The sequence below is a fragment of the Phascolarctos cinereus genome, unplaced genomic scaffold (assembly GCF_003287225.1).
Source record: "Phascolarctos cinereus isolate Bilbo 61053 unplaced genomic scaffold, phaCin_HiC Scaffold_4;HRSCAF=312, whole genome shotgun sequence".
Classification (NCBI taxonomy): Eukaryota; Metazoa; Chordata; class Mammalia; order Diprotodontia; family Phascolarctidae; genus Phascolarctos; species Phascolarctos cinereus.
Window position 1 is genome coordinate 711,724,910 of NW_027555847.1, and position 19,319 is coordinate 711,744,228.

At 44.6% G+C, this 19,319-nt stretch overlaps 1 protein-coding gene across 1 annotated transcript in view; it reads left to right on the plus strand.

Annotated features, from left to right (window-relative positions):
• MYO1H (myosin IH) overlaps window positions 1–19,319 on the plus strand; it is a 50,551-nt gene that overhangs the window by 29,124 nt on the left and 2,108 nt on the right. Inside the window, 14 exon segments of the mRNA XM_021007929.2 lie at window positions 1,093–1,173; window positions 2,108–2,213; window positions 3,288–3,405; window positions 3,799–3,890; window positions 3,893–3,911; window positions 6,934–7,010; window positions 8,927–8,995; window positions 9,455–9,539; window positions 10,762–10,921; window positions 12,122–12,205; window positions 13,663–13,756; window positions 14,222–14,277; window positions 16,766–16,901; window positions 18,303–18,373. Coding sequence (XP_020863588.1) covers window positions 1,093–1,173; window positions 2,108–2,213; window positions 3,288–3,405; window positions 3,799–3,890; window positions 3,893–3,911; window positions 6,934–7,010; window positions 8,927–8,995; window positions 9,455–9,539; window positions 10,762–10,921; window positions 12,122–12,205; window positions 13,663–13,756; window positions 14,222–14,277; window positions 16,766–16,901; window positions 18,303–18,373 — 1,248 coding nt within the window.

The window sequence follows — 19,319 nt, forward strand, 5'->3', positions numbered from 1 at the left end:
ATATGAAAGAGGGTAGAGGGGACAGAGACCAGAAAGTGGGGAGGGGCAGGTCTGCAAGGGCTTTGAACATCAAACAGGATTTTATATTTGATACTGGAGGTGATAGGGAGCCATGGGAGTTTACTGAGTAGGGGGTGACGTAGTCAGACCTGTGCTTTAGAAAGGCTGCTTTGGCAGCTGAATGGAGGATAGATTGGAGTGGGGAGAGACTCAAAGCAGGGGGACCCCCCAGAAGCTATTGCAGTGTTCCGGGCATGAGGTGATGGGTGGTGTCAGAGGAGAGAAACCCAGAGTATTTGAGAGATGTTTTGAAAGTAAAATCAACAGATGGCTGTGGCGGGTGAGAGAGAGTGATGGGTCAGGAATGAGTCAATAACTGTGACCTATCTCCTATCTGGGTCTGATCAGCTCCTCTCATTTTCCACAGGGACTCATTTATCCTTTTGAGCTGAAAAAGTATCTCTGCTCAGTCAATATTTTCTCCAGTCTTATGAAGAAAACCAGCCAGCTAGGTGGCATAGTGGATAGAGCGCTGGGCTTCCTGAGTTCAAATCTGGCCTCAGACACTTACTAGCTGTGTGACCCTGGAGAAGACACTTCACTCTGTTTGCCTCAGTTTCCTCATCTGTAAAATGAGCTAGAGAAGGAAAAGGCAAACCACTCCAGTACCTTCGCCAGGAAAACCCCAATGGAGTCACAAAGAGTCAGACACAATTGAAACAACTGAACATAAAGAGAACTAGTCAGTCTGGGTGAATGATAGCTCTTATACTTGAGGCAGCAAGGTAGCAAAATGTATTGGGTACAGGAGCTAGGAAGTCCTGAGTTCAAATCCTGCCCCAGACACTTTGTAGCTATGTGACTCTAGGCAAATCTCAGCCTTTCTTAGGCTCATAGTTTCCTCATCTGTGAAGTGAAGGTAATACCAGCCCCAGATTTACAGATCAGTTGAGATAATGTATGTAAAGTGCTTTATAAGCTTCAAAGTGCCAGAGAAATGCTAGTTATTATTATTGTTGGTGTTGCTGGTCTGCCTAGAATTTGCGAGACGTGACTGTCTCAGACTCACTTTCACCTTTTGTGTTCTGTTAGGTGCTGTGTGGGTCTAAAAATGATATTATTAAAGAGTGCTTTCTTGTAGAAGAACTAGAAAACAGGAAAAGGCCTGCAACGGTGAGTGGGAAAACTGACCTACAAAATGCTGAAAGGCATCGAGACATTTGTGTTTTTTTAAAAAATGTTACCTAGCCCTGCCCTGACAGCATGACCCTCACGCAGTTAGAATGAGAAAACCACAGGACATCAGAGAGGGGGGACCTTAGAGGTTAGCTGGCCCATTTTACAGGTGGGATCATTGAGGTCCTGAGAAAGCTCGAGATTTGCCCAAGGTCACATAGGGAGTTCATGGCAGGACTCTAGATCTGGCCTTCTGATTCTCATTTCAGGGCCCTGAGCCATCTGTCTCTCTTTTAAGGTAAAAAAAAAAATCAAACAAAAAACCGGGAGTGGTGTAGTGGAAAGAGAACCTCAGAACCAGGAAGACCTGGGTGCAAATCCCACCTCTGATGCATGCCAGCTATGTGACCCTGGTACATCCTTCAACCTCTCAGCGCTGTTCAAGGCATAATGTAAGAAAGGCCTAGTGCTGGGTGAAGGAATGCAGAGACAAAAGAAAAGCAGACCTGCCCTCAGGGAGCTTACATTCGTTCTGCTGGGGGTGGAAGGAGGAGCCCCAACAAGTAAATACCAGATTCATGCAATGCTAATGCAAGAGAATTTTGGGATTGAGAGGAGGGCACTGGGCATATCAGTTAGGGCTATATGAGAGAGAGCAGCTCCCGGATGATGCTTGAAGGGAGTCCAAGGATTCCAGCATGCCAGGTGAGGAAAGAGTGTATTGCATATCCAGGAGACAGATGGACTGCTATGTATGGGGAGGAGCTCCCAGTGTTGGAAGAATGGGAAGTGCACAGAGAGGTGCAGAATGAAATGAGATGGGAAGATGTAGAAAAGGCCAATGCTCAGAGTAGGGATAATTATGTTTCAGGTGAATTGTTTGTGCTTTTATTGGCTGGTGGTGTTTAATCAGGATTCTCTGTCTCTGTAGGTTGGAACTCAGTTCAAGAATAGCGTAGCCAACCTCATCGACATCCTGATGTCCAAGGAACCTTCTTATATTCGCTGCATCAAACCCAATGAGGGAAAAGAACCGAGTGAGTGACTGAATTCAAAGAAATGGTAAAGGAAACGGGAGCATAGATCTGGAGTTGGAAGGGGTTTCATTGGCCATCTTGTCCAACCCACTCGTTTTTCTTAACTAGATAAAAAAAAATTTTTTTCATTTTGAAGCTGGCAAATGTTAACAAACAAATATTTCCACATGCAAAGAACAGAAAAAAGAGGATTGTAGATAGAACTGCAAATCTCTGTTACATTCAGTTTGTGCCTTTTTAGAAGTACATAACAAAGTCAACATGTCTGTTTCAAAGCCAACCTGCTTATCTGCTTCTCCCTCTGAACTTCCTCTTTTTTCCCCCTCTTTGGTACGTTTAGAAACAAACAAAAAATGCTACAATGACCCCCTTGTCTTTCCTTTTTTTCCCATCTTTGGATCATCTATCACCAGAGACCCAGGGAGCTTAACTGATTTGTCCTACATCACACAAGGAGTAAATGGCAGAGTCAGGATTTGAATCCAGGTCCTCTGACTCTGAATCTAGTGATCTCTGCACTGTACTGTGTGACCTCTCTTTGGTTTAACATTGTAAAAAACAAAAACAAAACACCATTCCATAGCCCATATTCCAAAGCACTGTTTTCATGAGCCAAGCTCATGGAACAAACTTTTTTTTCCTTTTTAATGTGAAGACAGCTATGTTCACCTTTGGTGGGTTTTGCCCTCTTGAATTCCCATTCCTTACTAAACAAACTCTGCTTCATTGTGGACCTGGTTATTTGTTAGATCTCATCATTACCTAAAAGTGTCCCACGTTACCTCAGAACTGCCTCTCATGCCACCCATTCTTTGCCCCCTATTCCCAGTACCTCAAAGTGCTCAGCACATAGTAGGTGCTTAATCGATACTCATTGATTGATTGATTTGCCTTAGCATTGCTCAAAGATTGGGAGCCACACATTCTATTGTCAGAGATGTTGGAAGGTGAAGCAGTTTCAAACCAATCGTTGCAATGCACCTGGGTGTACAAGCTCCTGAAAGGTCCTCTGGCTCATGGAGACTTTTGGATGAAACTGCCCTTTTCTCTTTCTTTCCAACGATGTTTCTATAGGTAAGTTTGATGACTTCCTCATAAGACATCAGATCAAGTACCTGGGTCTGATGGAGCACTTGCGGGTGAGACGGGCTGGATTTGCCTACAGGAGGAAATACGAGCATTTCTTGCAAAGGTATATTTTCTGTTGACTTCTTAGCACAGCTGTTGCTTAAACAGGGTGAGCAACATTCAGGGTGCTTGGAATTCCAATGATGAGAGAAAGCAAGTGATCATTGAGAATCATCTGTTTTGAGTGTCTGATTTAATTCTAACCACCCAAAAAATACTTGATTTTTTTCAAATGTGTGGTATCTGGCCACCAGGGGGCAGTGTGAGCACATCCTTTAGTACTCTTCAGTGTCCACTTGATGGCAATAAAGCAAAGATGGCAGCCGAAAATCCCTAAAGGGGGAGAGTTGGCAGTGGTGATGACCCATTCTCCTCTTTTTCTGGGTACAAATCATCATGTAAGTCTCTAAAAGGGGAAAGGTGGCAATGATGATGCCTTAATCTCTTCCTTCTCTAGGTACAAATCCTTGTGCCCAGACACCTGGCCCCATTGGCATGGTTCTCCATTAGAAGGGGTGGAAAAGCTCATCAAATACATTGGTTACAAACCGGAGAGTACAAGTTAGGGAGGTAAGTGGGTGCCCCTCGTATTTCTGCTCCCCTGGGGATTTATTGCGTTTCTGTTATTCATCTATGGATACTTCATCAACCATGATCTCACCCATCCAATAGGAGCCTCCAATGCTCGCTCATCGGCAAGGTTCTGCAGGTTTATGCGGCTACTCATAAAAATATCCTTCTACCCTCTTCAGACAAAAGTGCTGTTCAGACCTGTTCAAAGACTCTGAGGTGAGGGAACAGAAAGAAGCAAGCCATGACTCAAAGATTCTAAAATCTAGGCCAGGCGTTGCCATTGAATAGTCTCTGATCCCTGAAAATGGGGGAATGTTTCCCAGTAGGGAAGTGCTCAGAGGATGTGCTCAGGCAGCCCTCAAAAGAAGGCTTTAAACTATTTACAACCACATGAAAAAACGCGCCAAATAACTAACAGTAAGTGAAATGCGAGTCAGACCAACACCGAGGCTTAACCTCTCACCAGGACATTGGGAAAGGTGATAAAATAGGGACTGGGCAGTGTTGGGGGCTGTGGGAAAGACAGGTACACTAATACACTGGCAGAGCTGTGAATTTGGACAACTATTCTGGAAACTAATTTGGTACCAGGCAAATAAAATCATTAAAATGCCATACCCCTTGACTCAGAGATTCTAATTCTACGCATATATATCAATGACTAAGAAGGTTATTGATAAAAATAAAAGCCCAGAGTACGCCAAAATATTTATAGCAGTACTTTTTGTACTGGGCATGAACACAGATGCCCATCGACTGGGGAATGGCTAAAGAAACTGTGGTATGTGAATGTAATGGAAAATCACTGTGCTAGAAGAAACGATGAGTGTGATGAATACAAAAAGCACAGAAAGACTTGCTTGAATGGACGCTGAGTGAAGTGAGCAGAACCAGGATACTATACACAATGACTACAGTCATGTGAATGGAGAGAACAGTTACCATACCACAATCAAAACTGAATATTACAAACGTATAAACACCCGTCTTGGTCCAAAGCAGATTTATGAGAAGACACTTCCCTCTTCTCAAGGAAAGGCCATGGCTCCGTGGTTGTGGAACACTGCATGTGATGTCAGGTGTTTTTCTTTGTGCTGATTGGTTTGGTGATTTTTTTCTTTCATCCTCTTTTTAAGGAAAACTGTTAAAATGAATGGTCCTTTGGGAGAGGAGAAAGGGCAGGATGAGGTGGAACGTAGGTGATCTGAAAACAAGACGCTAATGAACTATTTTTTTAAAAAAATGGGAAAGTGATCAAATGACTTGCCTAAGATTGATCTCTCTCTCTCTCGGTCTGAATCTCTCTTCATCTTTCTCTTTCTCTTTCTGTCCCTCTGTCTCATCTCTTTCCCTCCATCTCTCTCTCTTTCTCTCTCTCTCCATCTTTCTCTCTTTTTTCTCCCTCTTCCTTCATCTCTTTCTCTTTCCACTCTCTTCATCTTCCTCTCTCCATCTCTCTCCATCTTTCTTTCTCTTTCTCTCTTCTCTCTCTTTCTCTCCTTTTTCTCCCTTCCCCTCCACCTCTCTTTCTCTTTCCACTCTCTTCATCTCTTTCCCTCCATCTCTCTCCATTTTTCCATCTCTTGATCTTTTCATCTTTTTCTTTCTCTCTCTTCATCCCTCTCTTTCTTTTCCCTCTCTCTCCATTCCTTTCTCTTTCCACTCTTTATCTCTCTCCCTCCATCTTGCTCCATCTTTCCATCTCTCAGTCTCTCTCCATCTCTCCTTCCATTTCCTATTCCCACTCAGTTTCTGTCTCCATCTCTAATACTTTCTGTGTCTCTTGATATCTCTCAATCTCTCTCCATCCCTCCCCACCTTTCTGTCTCTCCCTCTCATTTGCACTCTGTCCCTATGTCTTTCTGTCTCTTTCTCTCCTACCGCATCGTAATGAGAGGCAGCATTAAGTAGTGGATAAGAAGCCAGCGCTGGAACCTAAAATCCCGGGTGTCACCTTGGACAAGTTGCCTTGACTTCTCAGTGCCCCGGGCAACCTCTCTAAAACTAAATGACAGGCGGTGCCATTCGGCTTTGGCGGAAAGAATTTCCCACACTGATGAAATCCTAAGTCTAGACTTCATTTATTAAACATGTATATTCTCAAAATATTAAGTGTAATCATGTGAGTCATGTGAATCTGACTTTAAACATCATAATTTAGGTGTCATTAACTGCTGTTAGTCCTCAGGGCTTCATCTGCTTTCACTTGGGACAATTCATCGTGCCAGCCTTCTAATTGGCCTCTCTGCCTAAACCCTTCCTCTTTCCAATCCAGGCTACCCCCCTCCCCCCCAGCTGCCAAAGAGATTTTCCTTAAGCCTAAGACTGACCGCATCCCTCCCTTGCTCATTGGACATCCGTATCTCCCCATTATCTCTAGGGTCAAACACAGAAAGCCTCTTTTTGGCCTCCTTTCCAGCCTTACTATACTTCATTCCCTTTCATAGACTCTGGTACAGACAAACTGGGCGAGTCTTTGGACTTCCTCTGAGCCTCACTTTTTTCATTTGTACAGTAATACTCTTGACCCCCAGAGTTGTTGTGAGGGTCAAAAGAGAGTACATTGGTACCGTGCCTCGCACAGAGCCCGACACATAGTAGGTGCTCACTAAATGCTTGTGTGCTCCCCTTCCCCCGTGTCTTGCTGTTCTTCACATAATCCCCGTCTCCCCGTGCCTTTGCCCAGGCTATCTCCCCTTCTGGGCATGTTCTATCACCTCACCTCTACCTCTCAGAATCCCTAATTTCCTTCAGAGCTCAGCTCAGATACCACCTCCTACATGAAGCCTTTTCTAATCTCCCCCCACCCCAAGTCGCTAGTGTCCTCCCCCCAAAATGTGTTTGCTAGATATACACTCCCACGTGACTTTCTCCTATGGAGTGTAAACTCTTTGATGGTAGGAAGTTTTGTTTTTAGCCAGTATTCCCACCCTCTGGAACAGTGCTTGAGACATGCTAGGTACTGACTCAATGTTTTTCGATCAGTAATTAAGAAAGAATCCTTTATTTTTCTTGTTAGAACCAAGATATTCATACGTTTCCCCAGAACTCTTTTTGCCACTGAAGACGCGTTCGAATTTAGCAAACATCAGCTAGGTATGTTTTTTTCCTTCCTTTTATGTGTGAACACATGTAAAAGAGCTAGTATAAAATGAACAAAGAGTTTCCTTTGTGGAGGCTTGCGAAGAGTGAATCATAGACCTTGCCCTGGAAACCTTCCCTTTGAAGAGGAAACCGGACCCTGGGAAAGAAGACAACTGGTCCAAGAGCTGAGGTTTCGTGTTAGGGCTTAGGTCAGCTTTTTATCAAATGCTTATTCTGCACCAGGCTAAGCAATGCCCTGGGGCCACTGAGTTATTTTTGAGTGTTCAGTGCATTCGTGGGTGCAAAATTCTGCCCATTTTAGGTGAGAGGTAAGCAGGGTCCATCCTCCCTCCCCCTTCATACCAGGTAAGACTTAGGAGGAAGCAGGCTGAAGAAACCCAGATTAGCTTTCAGAAGACCTGGCAAGAGTCCCTGCTCTTTCCCTTACTCTGTGTGTGACTTTGGATAAATCGATTATCTGATCAGAGTTCGTTAAACTGAAACAGATGTGTTGCGCCAGACCTAGGAAATCTGGGCAGATTTTGGCCACTTACCTCTCAAGTAAAGGCTGAAATAACTTTAACTCTTTTTTTCTTTTGGCTTTTTTTTTTGGCGAGGCAATCAGAGTTAAGTGACTTGCCCTGGGTCACATAGCTAGAAGGTGTCATGTGTCTGAGACTGGATTTGAACTCAGGTCCTCCTGACTCCAAGGCCAGAGCTCTATCCACCATGCCACCTAGCTGCCCCAATAACTTTGATTCTTAATGGTCACTAGGTTGCCCAATGGCCAGAGACCCGGATTTTGAAGTCTGGAAGACCTGAGTTCAAATGCATCCTCAGACACTAGCTGGGTGATCCTGGGCAAATCATTTAACTGTGTGAACCTCAGTTTCCTTATCTGTAAAAAAACAAACAAACCTTCCTCACATGGTTATTGTGCAGATCAAATAAGCTAACGTGCAAACCTCAAAGTACTACATAAACGCTAACTATTATTCAGTACGTCTGAGGGCTCTGGGATCATGCTTTTGGAGCTGAGGTCATGCTGCTCATGATATCATTCACAGCTAAAGGAGATTAGGCAGGGCTAATGCAGAGGGGAGCAGAAATATTTGAAGGATTTCCCTCCTTTGAAATCTATGCGGACGTTTTTAGCAGGCTGGATCATTATAATCCCTAGAAGGGAGATTTACTAAATTTAGCAACGGAGTACAGAGAGGGTGGTTGTCTTCAGACAGAACTATCTTGTGATTCAGACAAAAAAATCTTGTGATTTCTTGTGCTGCTAGATTATGAAGGAGAATTGAGGGGAAATCTTTATTGGGGCTATCTATCTATCTATCCATCCATCCATTCATATATCCATCTATCTATCCATCCACCCATCCATCCATCCATCCATCCATCCATCCATCCATCTATCCATCCATCCATCCATTTATCTATCTATCCATCCATCCATCCACCCACCCATCCATCCATCCATCCATCTATCCATCCATCTATCCATCCATCCATTTATCTATCTGTCCATCCATCCATCCATTTATTTATCTATCCATCCATCCATTCATCTATCCATCCATCTACACATATTATACATCTGTGTATATATACATTACTAATGTATTACCGTATACATTACCAACACACCCTTATTTGTGACTTTGTCTAAATACCTATTGTTGCAATAGGAAGTCATCAATGTTTTTGCTCATGTTTTGACAACTAAACAATGTTTAGGTTCAGCTCTATCAATAATTCTCTCCCAGCCTTGACTCCTTCTCAGTGGTTTTGGGGCCAGATTCATAGACTGGCGTGAAATTTCATCCTCTGATGCACATTTTTGGTGTCTTCTCTCTAAGGAGAGAAAAATGCAATGGACCTGAATGAAACCTATTTCACTGAAACTTTTGTTTTACTTTAAGTTGCGAAAATCCAAAGCACATACAAAGGCTGCGTAGAGAGGAGAGCATATCTGAAAAAGAGGCGAGCAGGTAAGGAGTAAGCATAAGGACCCCATCTGTGCCTAAGCTGGGAGGGGGGCAGACGGCATTCGAGGGTGGAAAGAGTCTCTGGGTTCGAGTCCAACTTTGGCCATTTGGTCACTCACTGTGTGACCTTGGGCACATTCCCTAGGCTTTAGTTTCCTGACTTATAAAATGGGGTCATGAGACCAAATGAGAACGTATGTTAAGGATTTTGTAACTATAAAATGCTCAGTGAATGTCAGCCACTGTTAGGGTTTATGGAAAAGGGACCCAAACCGATGATTTAGTGGCCTCTTCATCAAAGCCTCATAATCTCAGCATGGTATGAGACAGCTGGACACTCGGACTTCAGTGAGTGAGGATGAACAAAGCATTCTTGGAATAGCCTTCACATGTTCAATATGATTTTGCTACTTCGTTCAAAGCAATATTGAACTCCCTAATGCCAGCGATCAATTCTTTCAGCCATTACACTTGAAGCCTACTGGAGAGGTGCCCTGGCGAGAAAGGAAATCAAAAGGAGAAAGTGGGCTGTTCAGATCATCAGAAAGTAGGTTTTCCTGTGGAACAGGGACACACTCTTTAAGTACAGGGAGTGGGACTGTGGGGTGATTTCTAATTAATTAATTCAATAAGCATTTGTTAAGCTCCTGCTGTCAATCTTTTGAAATGTCAAGATTGAATCCAAATCAGTCAAAGGGCTGCACTTGAGGACCTAGAGGCCACATGTGGCCTCAAGGCCACAGATCCCTACTGCTGGTCAAGACATTGCAAATACAAAAATAGAAAGCAACCAGTTTTTGCTCTCAAAAAGCCTACATTCTACTGGGGAAGCTTACATCCTACTAAAGCGTGTGCCTAGAAAATTCATTACAAAATGTTGTTTTGTTTCTCCTTGCATACTTTTCTAATATTCAACTTTTTGCTTGGGAAGGTAGAGACAACATAGCATACATAGCGAGAGGCAGGAGACTGAGGTTCAGGAACTAGCTCTTTGCTGCTTGCTGCGTGGCCTTGGGCAAATCTTCTGCCTCTCGAGAGCCTTGGTTTCACCATTCATGTAGTATTTGTAAATGTTTTTACATTTCAAATTTTTTTTAAAAATTGTAAATATTTGCGAGTTTATAAAATAAGTATAATGCCTCTGACCCTTCTGAGCCTGTTTCTTTATTTGTAAAATAATTCTCATACTGGCATTTCCTACTTTAGGAATTGTTGGGTGGAAAGCAATTTAGAAACCAAAGAAGCAACCTGTAAATGTGAATTTTTATTAACAATGATTTTTATTATTTATTCTATTTATTTTTATTAATATTTTTTTAATTAATAATGTGAAACCTTTAGTCAAATCTTACCTACTCAAGTTTTCATGCCATCACAGTTTTTCGTGTAACTAGTTCTCTTGACCCAGGGGATTGAGACATCTCTCTCTTTCTCTCTCCCTCCCTCCCTCCCTCCCTCCCTCCCTCCCTCCCTCTCTCTCTCTCTCTCTCTCTTCTCTCTCTCTCTCCTCTCTCTTCTCTCTCTCTCTCTCTCTCTCTCTCTCCTTCCCTCCCTCTCTCTCTTCTGCTCTCGCTCTCTCTCTCTCTCTCTCTCTCTCTCTCTCTCTCTCTCTCTCTCTCTCCCTCCCTCCCCTCTCCCCATCTTACTTTCTGTCCGTCTTTGTATCTCTGAGATGACTACTTTGGTCTATCGGATGTCAGCACAGAGAGACCCCAGGCCCCCTAGCAAAGGCCAGGTCAGAGTAACTCATGATACAATTCCTTGTTTAGGTTCATAAGAGGGTTCATCAATCGAAATCAGACTCTTTGTTCAGAAAATGAAGACTATATTATCTTCGTGCGGAAGAATTACATCTTGAACCTGAGAAATCATGTTCCCAAAAATGTGTTGGACAAGAGCTGGTTGAAGCCTCCAGCCATCTTGGAAAATGTATGTGCTGAGCCTGGCAAGTGTGATAATGACGTGATGGGGGGTGGGGGGCTCAGTGTACCTTCTTCTTGGAGTAAAAGGCTATAAGTGAAGCAGCTAGGTGGCACAGTGGATAGAGTGCTGGTCCTGCAGTCAGGAGGACCTGAGTTCAAATCCAGCCTCAGACACTCACTAGCTGTGTGACCCTGGGCAAGTCACTTAACCCCAATTGTCTTTTTAAAAAAAGGCCATAAGCAGCTACACTGCAAGCCTAGTATTTACAACAGATTCAAGCCCACCTTCCTTAAGAGAACTATAACAGAACGTGCTATTTGAGTGAGGCCCTGCCTCAATCCCCCTTGTTCCCAGCTCGGGTCCAATTGTCAAGTAGTATAAAATAGGATTAATAGCCTGGGGCAGCCGGTAGCTTTTCCCTTTGGCTGTAAGACGAGAACATTCCAGTTTAATCAGCACTTATTAAGCACCCACTGTGTGCAGACCCCGTAGCTCAGCTCCTGTGGAGCTCCTGGGCTGGTGCGGCAGGGTGTGGCACCTACGGACATAATTAGTCTGCAGATGATTGCTGTTCCTCTTCTTTCCTTCTGGAAGGGGACCCATGACATCACAAGTGTCACACACACACACACACACACACACACACACACACACACACACACACACAGAATCAGTGGGTCAGATAGAGCCAGAGTGCTTTGTGAGCGCTGACGGGGAAAGTATTTTATTGAATACAGGTGATCAGGCAAGAACTGGCATTTGACTCAGGTTTTAGAGTATGAGAATTGATGGCAATAAAGAAACACCTGTTAAGCCCCTCCTGCCTGCGGTGCTGGGCTGAGTACTTTACAAATATTACCTCATTTCATCTGTAAAATTAGCCCCGGGAGGTAGGCGCTACTGTTATTCTCATTTTACGGTTGGGAAAACTAAAGCAGATAGAGGTTAAGTGACTTGCCCAGGCTCACACAGCTAGCAACTGTCCGAGGTGAGATTTGAACTCGGGTCTTCTTAACTCCAGGCCCGGTGCTCTATCCAGTGCACCACCCAGCTGCCTCTGATACAGGATTAGCTATTGGAGGCAGGTGAGAAGGTGCAGAAGTAGATCTGATTTAAGATGAGGCTTCCACATGGGCTTGCGTGGTATACATGATGTAGCATTTGTGACTGGTTCTGTATGGGGGGGATGGTTTTTCTTCCACACAGACTTCTGAGATGCTGAAGAAAATCTGCATGAGAAATCTGGTGCGCCAGTATTGTCGTGAGGTGACAGCTCAGAGGAAAGCTCAGGTACAGCCCTTTCCCCTCCCCCCTCCCTCATGTATCACCTTAGGACAGGTGTCCATGCAGCCTCCATTCAGGAGTCACCTGAGGACAGGTGTGCATGCAGCCTCCATTCAGGAGTCACCCGAGGACAGGTGTGCATGCAGACTCCACCTTAGGAGTCACCTGAGGACAGGTGTGCATGCAGCCCCCACCGCAGGAGCAGGGAAGCCTTGTTTGCTTGTTTTCCAGTTAACAAGGGGGGTCAGAGGACCCTTCCTGAGGTTTTACACTCGGGAGGCCAGAATTTTAAGGTGCTACAGAAAATGCACCTGAAGGGGGGAAGGTGGGGAAGCATCAGGACCCCTGGTCTCTTCCCTTAGCTCCAAGCTTGGACCTTGTAAAGGTATATATGAAAGTTTCCACGTATCTTCCAACAGTGCTTTGTATGGGGAGTAGGGCTGAGCTGTCTGAGCCCTAGTCAGAGGTTCTTACTCTGGGGTCCATGGCTAAATTTCGCCCCTAGTCCTGGGATGGGGAGGCGGTAATGTTGGAAATTCCCGTGCCTACACCAAGCCAAATACAAAGTCCTTTGCTGGGCATTCAAAGCCCTCCATAACCAGCCCTGTCCTACCTTTTCAGTCTTCTTACACCTTGCTCCCCAACATGCTCTGGGATCCAGTAACACTGATCTTCCATGCACAAGACCCTCTGTCTCTCAGCTCTGGGCATTCCCTCATCTGTCCCCATGCCTAGAATCTCCTCCTCCACTCTGCCTGCTGACCTCCCCAGCTTCCTTGAAGTCCTGACTAAAATTCCACCTCCTACAGGAAGCCTTCCCCCCCCCTTAATTCCAGTGCCTTCCCTCTGTTAACGATCTCCCATTTATCCTGTCCGTGGCTTGCTTTGCATGTATTTGTTTGCACGCTGTCTTCCCCCATTAGATTGTAAGCTCCTTGAGGGCAGGGATGGCTTGTCTCTTTTTCTATCCCCAGCACTTAGCTCACGTGGTCTGCATAATAAATGCTGGTTGATCAAGCTAATTGCTTTGTCGTCTTATAACTAGCATTTATATAACAGTTTAAGGTTTCCAAAGCGCTTAACCAATATCATCCTGCTTGATCTTCACAACTACTCTGGGGGGTAGGTTGGGCCTGCTATTACATTCATTTTACAGATGAGGAAACTGTGGCACAGCACAGTGAAATGACTCTCCCAAAGTCACACAGCCAGTAAGTGCCCGAGGCAGAGTTGAAACTCCAGTCTCCCTAAGTAACCCCACTAGGTCTAATGCTATGGACTGCACCCTGTAGCTGCCCGAGGATGGCAGAAAACCATTTCTTTTTTTTCTTTTTAAAATTTTTTTATTTTTTAGGCAATTGGGATTAAGTGACTTGCCCAAGGTCACACAGCTAGTAAGTGTCAAGTGTTTGTTCTGAGGCCAGATTTGAACTCAGAAAAACATTTCAATCGTCTATCACCAGATGCAGCAAAAGGTGGTTACAAGCGACCTGTTCCGAGGGAAGAAGGCTGGCTACCCAGAAAGTTTAAGCCAGCCCTTTGCCGATAGCCGGATAGGTGAGTCCACGAATCGAGGTGTTTTCCTTCCAGATCCTAGTCCTGAGACACGGGGCACAGGATTTGAATGCTGGGGGCATTTAATCATGACTTCCCTCAACTAGATTTTGGGTACCAGCTTACTCAACTATCTGAAGGACTTTTTTTTTGACTTATAGGAGCCCTTGAACCCAACAGCTGTCCTCAAGAATCCAAAGATTAATTCATAATAATATATTTTTTTCACTACCAATTTGTTTTTTTTTTTAAACTCAGTCAAATCTTTCTAGGGAATGTTGTTCTGCCCCTAGTCCCCATTAGCTGACAGGTCACATATCGTATTTGTAAATTTTAGGGGAATCAAAAAGATAACAATTAAGAAAATTAACCTGCGTGCATGTGAGAGGGAATTTCTGATTGTTGATGGGGCAGAGATGGGGCTGTTCAGTGATGTTTCTTTCACCGATGCTCTGGTTTTCTTCCTAGATGAGGCTGACATTAATCCCAAAGTCCTGCAGCTGATTGGCAGTGAGAAAATCCAGGTGAGGACAAAGCAGAGCCTTGTGCTGGAAGTGTTTGTGGTGAGCTTGGGGTGCAAAGAGTAGGCTCCTAAGAGGCCAGGGACTGGGTTCTAATTCTGACTCTGCCCTGATGAAGTCCTCAAGGTGGTCATGATTCCTCTAAAAATGTGCTCTCCTTATAGGAATGAACTGATATTTGTATGCCAATTTAAGGTTCCCTCCCCTAGCAATTAATCAGGCAGTAAATGGCAAACAAAAAAACATCTGCTAAGCCCCTTCTATGTGCTGAGGGCTGAGGAGGCAAATGGGAAAGGAAGCCGGCCCTGGTTCTTCAGGAGCAAATGGGAGGGCTCAGCCCCGGGTCCACATGGCAGGTAATCTAGGTTGGCTCAGGTTTAGAGAGGAGAGGGGGCTGTCTACCATACAAGCTCATCTTTAGAATCATTTCAGAGGACAAAACCATGTCCATTTCTGACATCGAGCCTTTTGAGAGTTCTGAGGACTCTGAGGATGAGACCTTTCCTTGCCTGGTGTTCAGTAGCTCTTTAATAAATGAGTTATTTATTAAGCACCTACTGAGTGCAGGAATGATCTCATTATCAAATGTAAAGCACTTAGCACAGTGCCTGGCACCAGCAGGGACTTAATAAGTGCTTGTCCCTTTCCCCTACCCCCTGGAAATACAAAAATCTCTCACCTCAGAATTTACCCCCTGTTGGGGCAGACAGCACAGTACATTTTTAAGTACTAAAGTCAAGGTAAGTGGAGGCAGGGGATTTCACTAGTAATTGGCGGGCCTGGGAGAGGCTTCATGTAGAAGGTAGAGCTTGGGCTGAGGCTTTTTTTCAGTTGATTCTTTTTTTCTCTTATTGATCTCATTAAATATTTTCCAGTTGCATTTAAAAATGTTTTAACATTCATTTTTTTAAAATTTTGAGTTCCAAATTCTCTCCCTCCCCTACCCATCGAGAAGGCAAGCAATATGACATCAATTGCGCACGTGAAGCCGTGCAAGACGTACCTTGGGCTGCGCTTTGAAGGAAGCTCAAGATTCTAAGAGGGGAGGGAGGCCAGGAGGGATGGCATTCCAGGAATGGGGACGGACGAGGCAAAGACAGAGGCAGGAAATGGAATGCCACGTGCAAGGAACAGCAAGGTGACCAGTCGTCTGGCCTCTCGAGTCTGGGAGAGAGAGGAATGGAAAGGCTGCCACAGCCTGCGAGCTGCCCTCCCTGACTCAAGCCCGTCTCTGCTCCAGTCTCAGCTGCCACATTGATAGCACAGGGCTGCCCATGTCGCCCCGTCCTTAATCAACACCAGTGGTTCCCTCTCACTTCCTCCATGACCTGGCTCTTCTGCCTTTCTCGTTACCTCACCCCTGACACAGCCCCCCGCCCCCTTCTTTGCATTCCAGTCACACTGGCCTTCTGGCTGTTCCTCACCCCCAACACTCCCATCTCCCCATCCCAGGCATTTCCCCTTGTCGTCCCCCGTGCCTGGAACTCTCTTCCTCCTCATTTCCCATCTCCCCGCTTCCCTGGCTTCCTTCAGCTCAGCTCCCACCTTCGCCAGGAAGCATTCCCTAGTCCTTCCCCAATTTACCCTGTATATATCCTGCTTGTGTGTATGTTTGCAAGTTGTCTTCTCCCTTAGACTGTAGGCTCCTTGAGGTCAGGGATTCTTTTACCTTTCTTTGTATTTCTAGGGCCAAGAATAGTGCCAGGTATACAGCAGGTGCTTAATAAATGCTTATTGACTGACAGGAAAGGGTAGAACTAGATTATTGTTAGGAAGGGCTTTAAACGCCAAAGAAAGACCATATGTTTCATCCTAGAGGTCATCATCTTGGTGATGAAGACTTATTTTGCTGGCAAGGTTCAAGTCTTGGGTCCTTTGTGAAAGATGACATAGGATTGCTTTCCCAGAACATTATAGTGCCCCCCCCCACCCATTCCCTATGTCCATGACTAAATCAGACATTCAAAAATGGAGAATTCTTAGACTTGGGGATACACTTTTCTCTTTTTTAAAGTTATCTTTTTTTTTTCTTTTTGGTGGGGCAATTGGGGTTAAGTGACTTGCCCAGGGTCACACAGTGTCAAGTGTGTGAGGCTGGCTTTGAACTCAGGTCTTCTAGACTCCAAGGCCAAAGCTCTATCTACTGCACCACCTAGCTGCCCCTTTAAAGTTATCTTCTAAACAAAATTTCAGATGTACCCGGATAAGTATATAGGTGCCATCATATGACTTTCACGTTATGTGAGCCTTTTCTTAGAGTTGCTCGTCAACTGCCTGGGAGTCAAAAGACTTGGGTTCTGCTCTCGACTTTGCCACCGACTCATTGCAGCCTTGGGCAGTCATGCCATCTTTATGGGCCATGGCTTTCTTTTTTTTTAACTTTTTTTTGGGGGGGCCATGGCTTTCTTGCCTCATCCAACCCCATATGTTACAGGCCATCTGTATGGATTCCTCTCTGCTCTAACTTTCTGCCTCTCTCCCCTCTCCTCAGTATGGCACACCAGTGGTGAAATACGACAGGAACGGATTCAAAGCCCGGCAGAGGCAACTCATCCTTACCCAGAAAGCGCTGTACGTGGTGGAACTCGCTAGAATTAAGCAGAGGATAGACTACAAAGCGCTAAAAGGTAAGCCCGGAGTGGGCTAGGAAGGAGGGCGACCGAAGGGAGGCTGCCAATCAGCCCCTGGGCTTGAGAACAGTCAGAACGGGCCTGCTGCTACTGACCAGAAAGCCTGGCTCACCATCGAAGTTTTTAGGACAAGAGGATATGTGTATGACGCACTTACTCCTCCCATCCTCCTCCACCCATCTGTGTGATCTAAGAAGATGCTATTCTACAAAAGCCATTTCCTGTAGCACAGTGCCTGGCCTGCCATGATAGGTGTTTAATCAGTGCTCGTTGACTTGGTTTGATTTTGCTGGGTTCAATCACTAGCAAAAACAATCTCAGTTGGGGGGCAGCTAGGTGGCACAGTGGATAGAGCACTAGCCCTGGAGTCAGGAGGACCTCAGTTCAAATCCAGCCTCAGACACATGATATTTACTAGCTGTGTGACCCTGGGCAAGTCCCTTAACCCTAACTGCCTCACCAAAAAGAGCAAAAAAAATAAAATTAAAAAAAAAGGAAAAAACCCCCAAACACTCCTGGTTTCACTTTCCAGAACTAGGGTCCTTAACCCAGGATGCAGAATTTTTTTCCTAAACATTATGATAACTATTTCCGTATAATTTCTTTAAAATTTTTCCTTCAACAATTCCAAAAGACTCCCAATGGAAAATGCTGTCCACATCCCGAGAAAGAATGATGGGGTTGGAATGCAGATCGAAGCAGACTATTCGCTCTCTTTTGCTGTTTTTTGTTTTTCTTTCTCGTGGTTTTTTCACTTTTGTTCTGATTCTTCTTTCACAACATGGAAATATGTTTAATATGATTATACATGTGTAGCCTATATCAGACTGCATGCCATCTTGGGGAGAGAGGGGGGAAATTTAGAATTCACAATCTTACAAAAGTGAATGCTGAAAACTAAAAATAAATAAATATAAATAATAAGTAAATAAAAGTTTCCTTTAAAATCCAAGGGGATTTTGTTTTATGCATTGTCAGTCAACACGCATTCATTAAGTGCCTTCTGTGTGCTAGGCATATTTAAGAACATTCTGAGGATGGTCTAGAGGCTTACCAGACTGTTCTGTAATACAAAAAAATGTTAAGAACTCCTGCTCCAGAAATAACCCCTGCAGTCTTTTTGAGGCAGTGGTGTTACCTTGGGACATGGTTTCAGCCATTCCCAGTGGTGTAGTAAAAAACCCACTGGACTTGGGATGAGAAGGTCCGGGGGTTGAGTCCGGGCCTGGGCACAAGCCAACGAGCATTTCTTCAGGGCTTGTTACGTATGTGCCACTTACCCTATCTACCTCTCGAGGTGGATGCGACCAAAGCATTCTGTGGCTGTCATGAGCTAATTATCTGTGTGGGAGCTACTGTTAGCAGTGGGGGGATTTTAACTTTGGGGTTTGTCCAAAGGTGTTTCCACCAGCAATCTGAGCGATGGACTCTTTGTCATTCACGTGTCACCAGAGGACACCAGACAGAAGGTATGAACCTGCCTATAATTTCTACCAAGCTAGTGATACTTAAAGTTATTTTTGGTCATAGGACTGACGTTCTGTAGTTCCGATGGGTAAATCTGCAGGAAAAAGCATGGAAGGTGGAAGGGAGGCTTCATTAACTTCTTATCCAAGCGCAGACAGACACTTTGCACACCTTTCCACCCCTGACCCAGGTGGAGGGCTCCACTCCAGGATGGGGGCGGCGGGGAAGGAAGAAGGCTGAGAAAGAAACAAATTATTTCTTAACTCTATAAATTATAAGTGGGGACCAAAAAAAAATCACAAAGGTCGACAGAATACTAAATGGCTTTTCCATCACTGCTGAAATGAATTTTCTTGCTTCTTGCTAGAAGCTAATTCAGTCAACATTTATTAAGCACTTACTATATGCCAGGCACCATGCTAGGCACTGGGGATTTTGTTGTCATTCAGTTGTGTTTGACTCTTTGTGATTCCATTTGGGGTTTTCTTGGCAAAGATACTGGAATGGTTTCCCATTTCCTTCTCCAGAACATTTTATAGATGTGGAAACTGAGGCAAACAGGGTGAAGTGATTTGCCCAGGGTCACACAGCTAGTTAAGTGTCTGAGGCTGGATTTGAACTCAGGTCTATCCTGACTCCAGACCTGGTGCTCTATATACTGCACCACTTAGCTGCCCAAGCACTGGGGGAGCCAAAAAAGAAAAAGAAAGACAGCCTTTGCCCTCAGTGAGCTTCTAATCTAATGAGAAGCTTAGAATTGAGTTGGAAAAAAAATTAGAAATCTTGGGGAAAAATTTAACATTCAAAAATTTCTAAAAATACTTTGTGTGATGTTTTTGGGATCTGTTAGCTGTTCGGTGCAAACACTAATCTATCACGAGAGATTTTCACAGAGAGAAGAGAGAATGTGGCCCGGCCCTCTGTATCGGGAAGAGGCCCAGTGGATAG